The sequence below is a fragment of the Lampetra planeri genome, chromosome 3 (assembly GCF_965212315.1).
Source record: "Lampetra planeri chromosome 3, kcLamPlan1.2.h2, whole genome shotgun sequence".
NCBI lineage: Eukaryota > Metazoa > Chordata > Hyperoartia > Petromyzontiformes > Petromyzontidae > Lampetra > Lampetra planeri.
Genome location: NC_136109.1, coordinates 17,257,943 through 17,274,413, shown reverse-complemented (window position 1 = coordinate 17,274,413; position 16,471 = coordinate 17,257,943). Strand labels below are relative to the sequence as shown.

The window sequence follows — 16,471 nt, the reverse complement described above, 5'->3', positions numbered from 1 at the left end:
CACAGTCCTCACCATGATGTCAGGAACAAAACGTCTGAAATCATGGGGGGGCATCACTCAGGATAGGTGGAGTGGTCGGGCAGTCATTAGCGCATTCCACGATGAACCCAGAGACCTGAGTTCGATTCCTCGCCATAGCCAACTGATAACTGAAACTGTCCTTCCTCTGCATGAAGCCGCATTGACCAGCGCGGTAAACCATGGTCAAACAATCCTCATCACTGAGACACACAGGAAGGCCTTCATCCAGCAGTTGATTGATAAAGGGCAGTACGTTATACATTATTATATTGCTTATAAAGAACCCAGGTCTGACCTATATTAAAACGTGCCCTGGAACGACAAGGCACCCAATGCCTGCCTGTTCCCTTGCCTCCAGTGTCCTGCTGTGGCCACCCACGTGCGTGTGCTGATTGTGGCGATCGCTGTGTCTCTTCTGTGCATGCGTGCGTGCAGTGATGGACTTTGGGTTGTTCTTGGCGGACGAGGACCCCAAGAAGGGCATCTGGCTGGAGGGAGAGCGCAATCTGGATTACTACATGCTGAGGGACGGGGTGAGTCGCACTGCTCCCCCACCCCTTTAAAGGAATATTCCACTGCCGACACACACATCTGAAAGTGGGGTTTTTTTTGCTTGAATGTTCAATGAATGTTGTTGCGCTGTGGAATGTTAAAGGTGCGGTAGAAATGCAATTTTCTCCTCGTGACATTGAATATGTGCAGAATGTCAGTTCAGGCGTCTGCATGCATTTGACAGTGACGTGGAATAGCGGTAGCGCACTCACCCCTCGTGGCCGAGGTGCACGGTTCGAATCCAGCGGCCGCCCTGATTATTACTGCGGGTGTAAATAACCGTGGTAATACTACGTGATGGCCGCTGCACAGCATTAAAGGATCCCCTGACGTCGTTCGCAAGAGTAGGCCATTATGTGCCAGCGTGAGGGTCCTAACTTGCCAGGCTTGCAAATTTCCGGCAAAATACTTAATTGGGATTACACAAAGCAACCATTGCCCCCCTCCTAGCAAATCAATGCCCCAGGTCATTCTTAAAAATGAGTATCTTTAGTTCTCACCGGGTTCAACTAAATATACTTGAAACTTGATGAATAAGTGCGAAGTTGGTGGTGTTCACCTCTCGACTTGTAAATAAGTCCACAATCCTAATGCAGGAGATATTCTATTAAATAAGATAATCACTTGTTGACTTCCTTCAAAGTTGTACTCATTCTATTCATACATAATGGATTTGAATTGGCAACCTGATTTCGAGTCAAACTGCATGCTCAAAATGTATATAAGCTGTATGCCCAAACATATACTGTAAGCATATATATTATGCATACATGCAATGGCGGAGCCAGGATTTTCAGGTAGGGGGGGAAACCCCTCCAGCAATGAAAAATGATCAGAGTTGTTAGTAAGTAAGGACTTGTCCCTTGCTTTTTGTTCGATGCGTGTGCGGCCATGGCGCGGCCATCCATCGAGGGTCGAATTCGAACCGCGTTGTGTGATCGGCATCGCGCGCTCGCTGAAGGTGAATGCCTTCAGGGAAGTCGTGTGCTGTATACGCAACTGCGCACAATTCTGTGAGTCACTTATAACTGCTTTGCCGTGATTTATTGCCAATTATGGACTCAGACTATTGTCCTATCACCTCATAGAGTCCCTGGCACATAATAATTTGCTACACAGTGGCAGTGGGGGTCGCAAAATGCCGATTTATTACTAATAAACCACAATGATCCGATCGAAATTAGGGATTTCGATTGGATCATTAGGGGGGGGGGGCACGTGCCACCCCCCCACTGGATAATTTGATTATTTCTATTAAAATAATAATAGATAATTTGATTATTTTTATTTTTTTATTTTATTTTTTCACCTACGTGACTTTACCGAAAGAATCAAAGAGTTAGCTCTGATAATATATACATTGCCTTTGAAACTGATTGGCCTACACCAGAGACGGCCTTCTTTATGGCCTAGTCTCACCAGTGTCAGACCAGCAAACAGTACAAATACAATGCAAGTCTCAAAGCTTTTAAAGCTCGGGTTGAGCAGCGACATCATGGAAGTTTTTTTGCTGTCTCTGGTGTAGTTCATTCAGTTTCAAAGACAATGCATATATTATCAGAGCTTGGATGTTTGCATGTTGACCACAAGTACGTGTGGTAAATGCAGACTTGATTTCTCGCAACATATATCTATTTGTTGTTTGAACATCTTAACACCTAATTTTATTGCCAGAAAGGGTAAAACCTATTGTTTTTTTTCCATATTTTTGGAACCAGCAAGAAAGGTCCCACAGATAGTGTTTTATTGCCCACAGAGACTGCCGCGTCCTCACAGGCAGCTGGGTTTCTCTCCCGCAGGACCTGCTCGAGTACAAACGCAAGGTGCGCCCTCTCAAGGTGCGCATGCTTGATGGCATGATCAAGACTGTGATGGTCGACGACTCCAAGACGGTCGGGGATCTGCTCATCACCATCTGCACGCGCATCGGTGATCTAACCGCGCGCGACCATTGGTTTAGTGTTCTCTTGTAACGGATTTTATTATCGCCGATGAAACATTGATATAAACAAGCACGGAGAATATTCAGAAGGGCTGTAAAGATTCACCACCCCCTTACACCCCTGCGATTTTAAATGTATTTTGTGATCCAGCGTCACAATTCAATAGATGAAATTAAGGTACCGCAAGTGAGCGAGCTACAAAAAGCCTGCTGATGAGAGAAAGATCTGTAGCGTAATGGGAGACAGGGGTCAAGCTGAATGATTCTTCACAAGGGCATAGGAGGGGGCCATGCTAATCCCAGTAAATCGTGCACAGGACGATATGAAGTAAGGACTCGCTAATGGAGTGAACTACGGGAGGAACTATTACAAATAGAGAACCTTTTATGACTGAAATGTGTTCTTGGATTTGTTCACAGTCCGAGCTATAAGTCCTCATCATGGGCATTGCTAAGCATAATTGACCTCTTCCTCCTGAAAAACAGCATGGTATATTGAAGCCCTGAGCCAGTTCTGCCAATTCAGCCCATCATCTTTACTTGGTCCATAAAGTGAGGACCAATTTGTATAAATCCGTCCTACCACTCTGTCACAATCCATGGGCCCTGAGCGAATATCTTCGTCAGGGATTGACTTGTCCTGTAATATATCTGGGGTTGATAAAATAAGTACCCCTTTGTGTGAAATCCAAAGTGGTCATTCAATGATCCATATTTGTATTTGGCATATAACAACGTAGGTTTATGCCAAATTACATGCCATTAACCCTTCGCCATACCACACCATTGTCACATTGACAACACATTAATTCAACTCATAAATCAATAAATCAATAAAACTTTATTTCTCTAGCACTATTCGTGCAAAAACTGCAATACATAGTGCTTCACAGGCATGAACAATAAAAGTGAAATTGTAGGCAAAATAAAGTCACGTAACAAATTTTTAGCAAAGACTTAATACAAATAACACATTATTTGAAAAGTGCTTGATGTTTCTGAAGCCCTCAGATCCCCTATCAGCCTGTTCCAAATACGTTGATTAAACTGTAACAAATAAAGCTTAAGGCTTCTCGTGACTGAATTTGCATAGACTTAACTACCGCCGTATGAATGTGGAATTGCTATTACTGGTTCAAATCTGCAACCGTAGACGAGCACTACCAGTGCTCGTTAGACATGTTTAATTTCACTCATGAATCAACATTCACTCACATCGCGAAAAAAAACCCCACCGCATTATAATTCCATCGTTTCGAGCTCTTCATAGTTCCGTCACCAACGGCCATAACAACAGGATCACCGTGGAGTGCGGAGGAGAAGCTGCATCCGTCACTCGGAACAATCCTGGACTGGGCCTTGGCCAAAATGGGGTTCGGTTTCTCCCCGTGCGGCAGGCATCACAAACTATGACGAGTACTCGTTGATCTGGGAGGGTGGCGGCGAGGAGAGGAAGGAGGATGGCCCCACGTCGCCGCGCACCGGCACGCTGAAGGGTGGCGCGCCGCGCACGGGCACGCTCAAGGGTGGCACGCTGCGCTCGGGCACGCTCAAGAAGGACCGCACGCTGCTGCGCGACGAGAAGAAGATGGAGAAGCTCAAGCATAAGCTGCACACGGACGACGAACGTGAGTCTGTCGTGCGCCGACCGGGACCTGCTTAAGATCCATAATGGAGTTTTTTTGGGATAGATTGCGTAGATATATAAACGTGTCGTTAAAACCCGCCACCACCCGACACGGCCAACTAGTGAGGGTTGTCGCGTAAACAGAACGCGCCAATTCGTCACGAGTACAGCACACCAGTGTAGTGTATAGTGTAGTGTATAGTGTAGTGTGTAGTAGTGTAGTATATTGTGTATAGTGTAGTGTATAGTAGTGTAGTGTATAGTGTAGTAGTGTTGTGTATAGTAGTGCATAGTGTAGTGTATAGTGTAGTATACTAGTGTAGCACACCGGTGTGTTGGAGAGCCAAGCCACAACATTTACAATCTGAGTACGACGTTTCGCCAGTAATTACAACTAGCTTCGTCAGGCGACAGCCAGATTAGTGAAGAAGACTTACTGTTTCGTTCCTTATAGAGAGGCGTAGATGTGGTGACCACCCTTCTGCGCTCTTGCGCAAAGTGGGGGGGGGATTACTGAGGCAACGTACATTATGCATGTGCATTATGCGAGCCCTTTGAACTTGTCCTTCCTGTCTATTGTGTTTATTAAAATAGCCCCACCAACGGTAATCCCTATTGAAGTACGCTGCCCTTTGTAGGCGTACATTTAAATCGTGTATTATTTGATGATTCGCTTCCATGCAGCACTAAGACGGTAGCTATCCGAACGGTTAAAGTTATTTTGATTCCTTTCAATTAGTCTTGGCCAGTAGCAGCTAGTTTTGCACAAAACTTCAACATTATGAAAATCAATTGAGTGTTCTTGTTGGCACGCGTGTTCTACTACTGCTGACAGTTGCATTTGGGAGAATTTAATATTTCTCTGATGTTCTTTTAGTCTCATGCTGATCATCCATCCTGTTTTCCCAACATAACATTTACCACACATGCAGTTAATCCTGTACACACCTTCTGTTGATAGCTTCGGTAATACATCTTTTGTACCAGATATTAAATTCTGTATTTTATGTACCGTGCCAAATCTGACTCGGATGTTTTGTTTTTCCAAACATCTTGCTACTTTATCGGTTACTCCCACAATGTACGGTATTTTGATCGTTTTAATTATTTGAGCAGTTTCAATGCTATTGTTATTTGATTTGGTTTTGGTATTCAATGCCCTGTTGATTTATGCATTATTGTAACCGTTCATTTGCAACGCTTCTTTAACATGTTGAATTTCACTTCTCAGACTGTCACCATTTGACACTTTCTTAACTCGATGAATGGGCATCTTGATAAGAGCAGATGTCTGTGTGGGGTGATGTTGTGACTCTGCATTCAGATAGGCGTCAGTATGCGTTTTATTTCGGTAAACACTGTGCGTTATTTTACCATTTCTACCCCGTCTGAGCAGAATATCCAGAAATGGTAGAGTTCTGTCAGCTTCCACTTCCATGGTGAACTGGATGGATGGGTTTTGCGAGTTGAGATGATTTAGAAATGCGTTCAGTGTATCTTTGCCGTGTGGCCACACCACCAATGTGTCATCCACATATCTAAACCAAGCAGATGGTGTTAGTGTGCTTGAAGCTATTGCTTTTGTTTCAAAATCTTCCATGTACAAATTCGCTATCACAGGAGACAAAGAAGAGCCCTTTGCTGCTCCTTCCTTTTGTTTATAGAAGCCACCTTAAATTTCGAGTTAAAGCTTTCGTGACTGCAGGGATTCATCTTCTTGGTTCTTTCGGTAAAGTCACGTAGAATGGAAATAATAAAAGAAAAAAATAATTTTTTATTATGTTGTATTTTTATTATTTTATTATTTCCTTTCTACGTGACATTATTTTATTATGTTTAATTTTTATTATTTTATTATTTCCATTCTACGTGACATTATTTTATTATGTTTAATTTTTATTATTTTATTATTTCCATTCTACGTGACATTATTTTATTATGTTTAATTTTTATTATTTTATTATTTCCATTCTACGTGACATTATTTTATTATGTTTAATTTGTATTATTTTATTATTTCCATTCTACGTGACATTATTTTATTATGTTTAATTTTTATTATTTTATTATTTCCATTCTATGTGACTTTACCGAAAGAACCAAGAAGAAGAAGCCACCTTTCCACAAGAAGTAGCTGTTCTCTAGACAGTGTTCAGCTCGTCTTGGGATATCTTTGGCTAAACTTTTGTTAGTTGACAGAGTGTCGAGCAATTTAATTGACTCGTTGATCGGAACACTCGAGGTAAAATCAAAACTTACGAGAATATCATTAGGATTAAGCTTAATATCTTGAATTATTTTTACGAGATGATCAGAGTTTTTGATGAACGAAGAGGTCCTACCGATGTAGGGGCTGTATTTGGTTGCAAATGCCTGCGTGTTAAACTAAGCTACTTAAGATATTTTTTTTTTAAATATCTGAAGCTCTTTGTGTGCAATTTCCGAATGCGTTAATCTGGCCCTGGTTACTTTGGAATTGATCAAAGTGAGTCGTGCTTTGCTGTCATTGTCATCATCAACATCAGCTGCAGCCTCCCCAAGTTGTTGCCATCCCTCATGCTCTCTTGATGCAACAATTCATGTAGCTCCTGCACGTGGGCTGATCTCATTGTTCCATCTTCGCAGTGGTCATCTTCTCAGGATATGTTCCCTACTTGGGTTACCATTCTGCTGTTGGTCTCCATAGTGATGTTGAATTTCCACCGGTAGATCAGGGTCAGCGATGAAAATGAGTAGTGCGGTGTGTTACTGGGATAACCCCAGAGATTACTAGTATCTTCCAATTAGTTTCTTACTGAATCCTTAGAGTGTACCAACCCAGTGGATGCGAGGTTTGCTTTGAAAAAGTGTTCAGTTTATGTTTTCTGATTGCTTAGCGTTTTATAAGTAATGTAACATGACTCCATATTGATTGCAGCATTAGTGGCACGATACGTATGCATTGGATGCTGGTATCCTTCCATGAAACCAAAGTGGCCTTTGACTAAATCGCATAGGGTGTGGCCAGTCTCATTAGATCTTGGAAGCCAAGCAGGTTTCAGCCTGTGGACAGTGCATGGATTGGCGACCGCCATGCATAACGGGACTACGTGGTGGGCAGCCAAGGGCAGTGCAGAAAAATAAATTGTTGTCCTGTACTTATATGTTCCGTATCTCTGCTCCCTGCCTTTACAATCCCGCACTTTCCAGCATGGTTAAATAACTCCCACGACCCACGTGGTGTGGGGTCGCCCTCATCCAGCAGTGGATTGGTTCTACATGCACTGAACATGATTGTTCCCTGCCATATTTTTTTTGACACGTGTCATTTTTTTAAATATACAAAACTGCAAAGTAATTATGAAACATCATCAGCTGGCGCGTGATGAATAGCGATAATCTGATTACACTCTGAAAATGGAGCACTAGTTATGGAATGACCAATAACCTGCCACACGGTAATCGTTCCTCTCCGTTGTTGCGCACAGCCCTGCGCGTGCAAGCGCTGCCACAGCTCACGCTCTGTCTGTCATGGGGACTCACTCGAGTGACAAATGCCCGTGCCTCTCATTCACACATGTGGATAGCAAACCCATTACTAATGCTGCGCACATGCATGCACGCACGTATGCACTCGCTCACAATAAGCTCGATGCCAAAAACAGCACACCGAAAAAAGAGCAGTTTAAGATTACGGACTCCATCAGGGTCAAATTCAAATGCACAGTCGCTGCCTTCATGTCTTTAGCAATGTTCGTTGAGAAATGTTATTTTCTTTCAGTACGTGCGTGTGCGTGTGCGTATGCCTACGTCTGTGTGTGCGCGCGTGTGCTCGCCGTACGTGTGTGTCACAAATTAGCTATTCATTCTAAAATTGGGACGGGGTGGGGGGTGTTTGGCGGTGCGGTGGAATTTAGTTTGAACTGTGTCACGCTGGCATCTGTCGCCGAATAAAAATTTCGAAATAGGCACGCGGCGAGTTAAAATATATAATGATTGGGTAATGAGATGGAAGTCCATGGGGATTTTGTTTCTTTATAGACTGTGCTTCTTCATGAGAATGAAATATCCTTTGTGAACTTTGACTGCCATCAATTTTAAGAGATGAAGGCACAAAGGAATGTGTGTTGGCATGCATACACAAACTATATAGCACACGCGCAGAGAATGCCGGTACACAGATATGCAAAGACAAATGTCCCTGTTTCGCCACTTAAGTTATATCAGTGGCGATAACTAATTAACGTCACCTTGCCTAATCACGGAGTGTCGTGGTTGACAACCGCATGCGTTTAGTTGCCTTTGCGTCTGTGGTGCTGATGTTAACACACCCGCACTAGACGCTCGATTTATGACAATGATTGGACCTTGAGGAGGCCAAGGGTAGGTTTAAATTTCAATTTACAGCCGTGTGTGTGTGTGGTCAGTATCCAACTCCATGTCACTGCGACTGCGATGCCATGCACCAACCACTGAGCCATCACGTGCCGCATATATCATCACGTCGACAACAAGATGCCACCGTTGTCTATATCACGGTAGTGATGTCACCATAGGACCTGTGCCAATCTGTGCCAAGATTGTCATTGAACAGGGCGAGGTTGTTATGGTGAATCGACTTGTGTCCCACTGTGCCGGATGGCTGTGTTCAAGTCAGTAGATACTCTGCCCATTGTTGAGGCATCCCTCCTCCATCCCTTGTGGCTGCCACCAACTCACCCAGTAGCGTCATTTATGAGCCCTTTTCACAGAGGCTGAATCAGGCCCAGCTGGAAACAGGTCCATTCTACTGCAGGTCCTCACATGCTAGACATGTGCAATAGTTATTGTCACACAAAAGTTATTTGGGCATGCAGTGCTGAGGCATGTTTGGTGTATGATCCAGCCAGAACTAGGCATACAATTTGTGTATCGTAAAAACTGTGTCCATATTTTTCTAGTATCTGTGGGCTCCTTACACCAACCGATACTTGTTAAAGTCAGAATGGATCATAAACAGGCCTGCTTGAATGTTTCCAGTAGACGAAAGTATTTCTGTGATGACTCCACGTGATGGTTATAATTGTGGTAAAATTATGTAAAGCTTCATATGGAGTATTTATCCAGGCGGTTTTGATGGCGACATGAATATGTTAATGAGATGCACACACTCACAAAATACACATTACCCGTTTTCGCCTGAAAGATAGGCGAATCAGCGAGCACATATGAAGCCTCGTTTCACATGAGAGGGGGTGGACTGGGCGTCACCAAATCCTGCCACCTTTGTCTCCCCAGGCCTGCTGTTCTCATTCGGTGCCAGGTCCACATTTTAGGGGTGGGGTTGACCATTTTAAGGCACATGCTGAGTTGAGGATACCGTTTCCCACCGACATGGTGGATGGTCAACAATTGAACCTAGATGGCTGGGATTTCAGCCCAGTGCTCTCACCAGGATGACAGTGGCCTTCGCCGCACACAGAGAGAGGAGTCATGCGCATATGCTTTACGTGTGTGTGTGTTGGCATGTTAGGGGGCCAGAAATTTTGAAGAGTTATGGTGGAACAATTCAAACTCATGTGCGCCATGACCTTGTGAGTCGTCACTTTTCAATTGACCAATGCATCGTGCCACCCCCACTGGAGCAGCCGTCACCTGCAGGCCTCGCTAGGATTGTGCGGGCGATGGACATATATAGTCTGTAAAGCGCGTCTGTATCGCCGGCTATGTGGGGACCTAGGCCAAACGCGTAAGTGAAATGACCGTTGTGATGTTGAAAATAGCAGTTCCTGCCTGCAGGCAGACATTTAGGAAGATCCGATGAAGGGCCCCTGGCCAAAACATTTGCTGAACCTTGTTTTTTTTAATCCTGTACCATTTTATATTGCACAATGTCATAATGTGTTGCACAATGTCATAAAACAAAGAAATGGCTTTCCGTCATTTTGTTTTTGTGAGAGTCTCATGAAGAATTGGTAGTGCTCATAAAATAAAGCATTGCCTCTGCAAAGTTTTAAAGTGTTCGGGAGGGAGAGCATGGCTGATGAGAATATTCCAAACAATCTTGGGATAAATTTATTATTTTATTATTTCCATTCTACGTGACTTTACCGAAAGAACCAAGAAGATGAATCTTGGGATAAGTAAGGTGGGAAAACGTGTGGAGTTCCTGCGTTTACTTGCTCACACCACTGCTGGGCTTCCACTAGAGGGGGCCCCAGAGAGCCACTCTAAAAGGTGTTTGGCCCTCATCTTCCATGCTGGCCAGACATTGTGGAAGAAGTTTTGGCGTACACAAACTATACCCCAATCACGTGACCTGCCCACCAACTACCTGTGGTGTTTCCATTTATTCTGCCGGTGGACAGTGGTTTGGGAGGATTTAAGAAACGTAATAGTGAATAATATGAAAAATGACCAGTGTAAAAGTAAAAAAACGGTTGTAATGTGCGTTTGGCTTAATTTATTAATTTGATACGTGGTACAAAGGGCAATGAAAGTTTTCAGAATTGCATTTCAATGTACACACAGCTCATGTCTTTTTCTTCAATTGGGAACCCTTCACATCAATATATGTATTAAGTTATATTCTTAATACCTTACAAAATTGGCACAGTGGTTTGTGCGCTGTGATATGGGGTGCCACGATGGCAAGATGTTAACTACCTGGCCTGGTATACAGGAAGTTGTAGGTTCGATTCCAACCCTGACGCCTTTATATTTGGAGTTTGCATGTTCTCCTCGTGGCCGTGCAGATTTTTCTCCGGGTCCTCCGGTTTTTCCCTCCGCATTTTGAAACATGCGTTTAGAGTATTTGGGTGCTAAATCATTTCCACATGATAAACCACTTTATTGATCTATCATTTGTGGCCAGGTCGCTTCTGAAAAAGAGCTATACAGCCAAGTGGGACATTACCTCGTAAAATCTACATAGTTTAGTTTGTCATAGTTTATAGTCTCTATGATTCCAGTGATCAGACTTTGATTCTTGGCAATCCATAATGCTAGTGGAAATTGGCATCGGAACCCTGGCCCAGGCTTCCTTGAGGTTGACTCTGCCTATAAATAGCAGCTTCTGGTGCAATGTGTGAAATGTCAGCACTGATGAGGTGCTAGCCACCCTACACCCTTGCGCCCCATGAGAGCCTGAATTTCTGCTCACTAATCGCACTTTCCTGAGTGTCATCTCCATAGGAGGAGTGATCGGTTGAGTTGACTTTTTTTTATGGATTTGTACTTACAACCTTCACAATTATACGTCAGGCACTCTGCTACAATGCCAACTGGCTGGATTTTTGTATGTCATCTTTGTAAATAACAACAAAGGCCTCCCTATTCTGTATGTATGTATGTTGAACTTCTTTCGCACCGTGTGTCGCCAACCATGTTCATCGGAGGTGCGGGGGAAGGACAACAAGCTAAAAGTAGTTCTAAAGAAACAAATGTTTAGTTTCTATTTAAAAGTACATAGCTCCAGTGGCTTCCTAATATCGGAAAGAAGATTATTTCAGATGGCCGCAGAAGCACATTTGAAAGCATGCGATGCAGTAACCGTCTTTGCAGTGACCGTCTTCGGTGTGTAGGTTGTGAGAATTATTGACCATACCTCACTGTTCACTCTGGGTTGGTAAAAGTGGAGATGGGGGGGGTGGAGGAGGAGGAGGAGGAGCAGCAACCTGTTCATTTGTCACCAAAGTTCATCAAACTCAGGTTGCCAATGTCACAGTGCAGTGCGCTCAGCACTGTGCCACCCTTCCTCCCCCCATACCCAGTGTCCTACAAGTTGCACATTTTACAATTGCATGCATGTATGTGGCTTGGGGTCGTATTCAAGAGAGAGAGAGACTCCCAGTGTGTGGTCTACTCTGTTTTCAGAAGGAAATTGGCTGCGTGAGCACCCGGGCGTTTCCACAACACACCGAATTTCAGTTGCCTTTCTTCACCTCTCTTGTATCCTGTAACACGGACAACCTTTGTTTAATTTGATGAAGTGGCCAAATTTGTTGGACGTTTAGCGCAGCACAAGCGCATACATGTGCCAAAACACACCTCGAAGAACAGAACCACGGTGCTCGCATTTTCTGAGAGCCGTTGAGACATTTACAAAAATGTAAATTGTTGTTCGTGAGCATCTTATGAATTGTGATCCAGAGCGGGAATTATACGCGAGATGACGCTGTCGTTAGGAAAGTTGTATCGTTGCTAGTAAAAGACGAGCCATCCCGTTATTTATGTTATTTATTCCTCTTCCAAATATTGGTTCAATGACATGTCTAATCGGACAACACAAAATTATTTGGGGGCAAAAAGTCTCTCCTCTGTTCCAACATAGGCCCGTAGGACGGGGCTTGGTGACGTCGTCAGCATAATCAGCCGCATCGTGCTGGGAATGGCTTGAAAAGGGGGGTTTCCTGCCTTTGGGAGGTAGGATATGGGGCCTGATAGACGAATCGTCCCATCTCTAGTTGTGAGTTAACATCCCAGTCAGGAGTAGACGTGGCCCGTCATCTCTCCAGAGTTGAATCGGCACCACTCTTTGGGGACTCAACAGTGGGTTTCCCTATTTAGAAACTGGCCTTTATCATGGGGAAATGTGGAATTTTTACTGCTGGCTGAGGGTAAGTAGTGCCTACGAATGCCACCCATTTTCTATTTTTTCAAATAAAAAGCATATATAACCCGTAGGCTTTCGCGACCAATATCATCCATAATAGAGTTTTTTTGGGTTAGATTGCGTAAATATATTAATGTGCCCTTACTAGTTGGCTGTGTCGGGTGATTGTGGATTTTAACGACATTTGTATATTTTTGTGATCTAACTAACCCAAAAAACCTCTATTATGGAAAAAGCATATATGTTTTTTTCATCGTATTTGAGACTTTCGGCTCAGCCCACACATACAGATACCTCCCTGGTTTTGGCTCAGAGCTGTTACCAAAGCAAACAGTGGCTCGTGACGAAAGAGGCCTTGTAAATCTCGTGGACTGCCACCCACAGAACATGGCGGTATCAGATCCATTTCATGTGCGGGGTGTAACTTCACCAGCGCTTGACAATAGAGGCAATTTTTTTCTCTCTTTTATTTTTCTCGCATTGTTGTGTTGGTTTAGGGAGGCAGTTGTCATGTGGGTCAAGGCCTCAACAGATGCCTGGGCTTCGGCTTGGCTTCCTGCATGCCAAAATTGGAAGACGTCACAGCTAGTTCGCCAAGCCTGCATCCTGATGCTGAGCTTGCACCTCGCTTTAATAAGTCATAAAAAAACCGTGTATGATATGAGGTCACAATTAGGTCATATCCTATTCAGACTATTCACTTTTAAAAATCGAGACCCGGGATACACGTTTTGAAAAAGCCACAAATGTTTCCCGACCCAGATGAGCATGGGGCCGTGTTGATCACCACTGTCAGCCCTGGGCAAGTAGCTGAGATTCCAATTTCCTAAAGCAGACAGCAGGCTCTCCAAAGGACAACTACTTTTAGTTCCTCGTAAAAGTGGTACTTACTTTACCAACTGTCAAGAGTATGATGGACACATTCGATGTCTTAGAGATGTTATATTTCTGACTAGTAATCGAAAATTGCCAAAGTTGCAAAAATCTAAAACCATTAAAAACAATAAAAAGCAAAAAAATGTATGCATTGCATGCAAGGCAAAACTTGCTCTAAAAAGTTTCAGACAAATAACATTTTGAACAGAATTACAGAAGAATATGAAATAACATTTTAAAACATTCTCATAATTACATTTTAATAGGTTTGGACCATTTCTCTAGTTGCCTGCATTGTTGAGTTTCCAAAACATTCCCATTTGGGAGGGCCAAATAGTGATTCAGTCTGTGAAATTAAATTTGATTGAGAGTAGAGTGGGGGTGGGGGTGAACGTGATTAAAAAAAAAAATTCAAGTGCAATTGTTAAGTTGCATGGAATGTACCGTGTCATATACCATTTATTCTATTGCACTGAAATTTTATTTCACAAATTGAAGCCCTAATTGTGCAAACGTGAATGTAAATGTTTTTGGAAATTTGCACAAACGGCTGCTCAGAGCAGTTACTCAGAATAATTTGTATATAAATTGAAATTGAATTCATGCCGTCACCCAACTTGGGTATTCATAATAACGTTTTTGGGTTAGATCGCGTTATTTATAAATGTGTCGTAACCCTCCACCACCCGACACGGCCAATCAGCAAAAAAGTGTCACGTTGACAAAAGACAAATAGTTCACTGCTTTAGCCCACCGGTGTGTTGAAGCGTGAAACCACAACATTTACAATTTTTGAGTACGACGTTTCGCTGGTAATTGCATCCAGCATCATCGGGCAATTCGCCAGAATGGTGAGGTTCTGCTTTTGCTCCCGCCTCAAATCGTTGTTCCTGATGAGTTAAATGGTGACGTCACCCTGCTGCTGCTCTATTTAAGACCGGGAGACAGAGCAGAGCCTCACCATTCTGGCGAATTGCCCGATGATGCTGGATGCAATTACCAGCGAAACGTCGTACTCAAAGATTGTAAATGTTGTGGTTTCACGCTTCAACACACCGGTGGGCTAAAGCAGTGAACTATTTGTCTTTTGTCAACGTGACACTTTTTTACTGATTGGCCGTGTCGGGTGGTGAAGTGTTACGACACATTTATAAATAACGCGCTCTAACCCAAAAACGTTTAATATGAATAATATTGGTCGCGAAAGCCTACGCGTTAAACCAACTTGGGTATTATGTTAAACTTCTTTCGCACTGTACATAGCCAACCGTGCTAATCGGTTAGCTACGGAGGTGCAGTAACTGCATTGTTCGACTTAAAAATATGTTTTAAAGGTTCATATCCCAAACAAGAGTCGACTTGGTCAATCATCCATCCGGGGTCAGTAAAACAATGCTCAATACAACTTTGTTAGAGGTCAACAATGGTTTTCTTATGGATAGACTGGCCTCCACCATAGTTGTGGAATTTCCACCACTGCCCTCAGGGTTTCCGATGAAGTTGAGTGCCCCCCCAATGCTCGTTTGAGCAGGGAGACACTTTGACATTTGTATACAAGTTGAATGTGTTGTTTGTGCACTTTAAATGTATCATGTTAAAGAACGATATCTTCTTCTTGGTTCTTTCGATAAAGTCACGTAGAAGGGAAATAATAAAATAATAAAAATAAAACATAATAAAATAATTCTCACGACGTTTCGGCCACAACGTAAGCAGCCGTCCTCAGGTGAAGAACAGGTCTGTCGAGACTCTGTCTTCTCGACAGACCTGTTCTTCACCTGAGGACGGCTGCTTGCGTTGTGGCCGAAACGTCGTGAGCATTAGACTGTCTTCTCGACAGACCTGTTCCTCACCTGAGGACGGCTGCTTGCGTTGTGGCCGAAACGTCGTGAGAATTATTTTATTATGTTTTATTTTTATTATTTTATTATTTCCTTTCTATGTGACTTTACCGAAAGAACCAAGAAGATGAATCATTGCAGTCACGAAAGCTTTAAATCGAAATTTAACGATATCTTCATTTTTGTATTTTTGTGACTTCTGGAATTATTTCAGCAGATATCTTTTGCCCAATATGAGCTGGCACTCCTGCATGGAGGATTTGGGAGGCCGCAGAAAATATTCCACGAGTATTAAGCCCTCTGGAGCAAACGAAAAAAACCCTAAAAAAACTCATGCATATGTGTGTTTTGTGCAGCCATAAGTAATTAGCCTAAGGCCATCAACTCACTACACTTGAGAAACTCAGTTTAATGATTGATAAATACCGACGATCTCAAATGTAAACCTGCTCAGGGCTGGATCAGTGTTCTGTCATGGAAATTTAGCCCCCATGCCACTAAGCCACCACTGGGGTGCATTAATTATAGCCCACTGCACGTGCCTTTCACATGTGCGACTGATTTGCAACATTTAATAGGAAAACTGTTGTTGACTAATGCAGCACGCCCTGCCCCTTGCACCCAGTCGTTAGCCACCAATAGTGATCGGCTGTCTCACCGTCTCAATAATTGCCTTGAGTGCTGATTATATTTCTATTGTCAACTTGCGATTCCTTCCAAATTGAACAAATTGCCCCAAGTGCTCTTGTTTAGTCTGCAAATACTTTATATTTATTTTTTCCAGTACCATATTTCAAAATAATCTCCCTGTGCCTACTCTGCTGTCGGCAAACAGTGCAGTCGGTTTGTGGATTCTGCTGTATTCAGAGTGATGACTTTGTTAGGTGTAGGTTATCGTTATTCTATGGTGCACCCACAAAGAGCCCGAGCCCAGTTCTGTGCGGAATGTTTTCTTTTCGGTTCCCTTTCCTCCGAGGTGCAATTATTAAGCCCGTAGCTCGGAGAAAGAATTTTAAGAAGGCGCGCGCATGTTTTAGCAT

At 43.2% G+C, this 16,471-nt stretch overlaps 1 protein-coding gene across 3 annotated transcripts in view; it reads left to right on the top strand.

Moving 5' to 3' along the window:
- LOC144739097 (talin-2-like) overlaps nucleotides 1-16,471 on the top strand; it is a 244,620-nt gene that overhangs the window by 103,505 nt on the left and 124,644 nt on the right. For all 3 annotated transcript variants that reach the window (XM_078622090.1, XM_078622086.1, XM_078622097.1), the window contains 3 exons: nucleotides 457-554; nucleotides 2,373-2,502; nucleotides 3,913-4,143. In XM_078622090.1, the coding sequence (XP_078478216.1) occupies nucleotides 457-554; nucleotides 2,373-2,502; nucleotides 3,913-4,143 (459 nt within the window). The remainder of the gene's footprint in view (nucleotides 1-456; nucleotides 555-2,372; nucleotides 2,503-3,912; nucleotides 4,144-16,471) is intronic.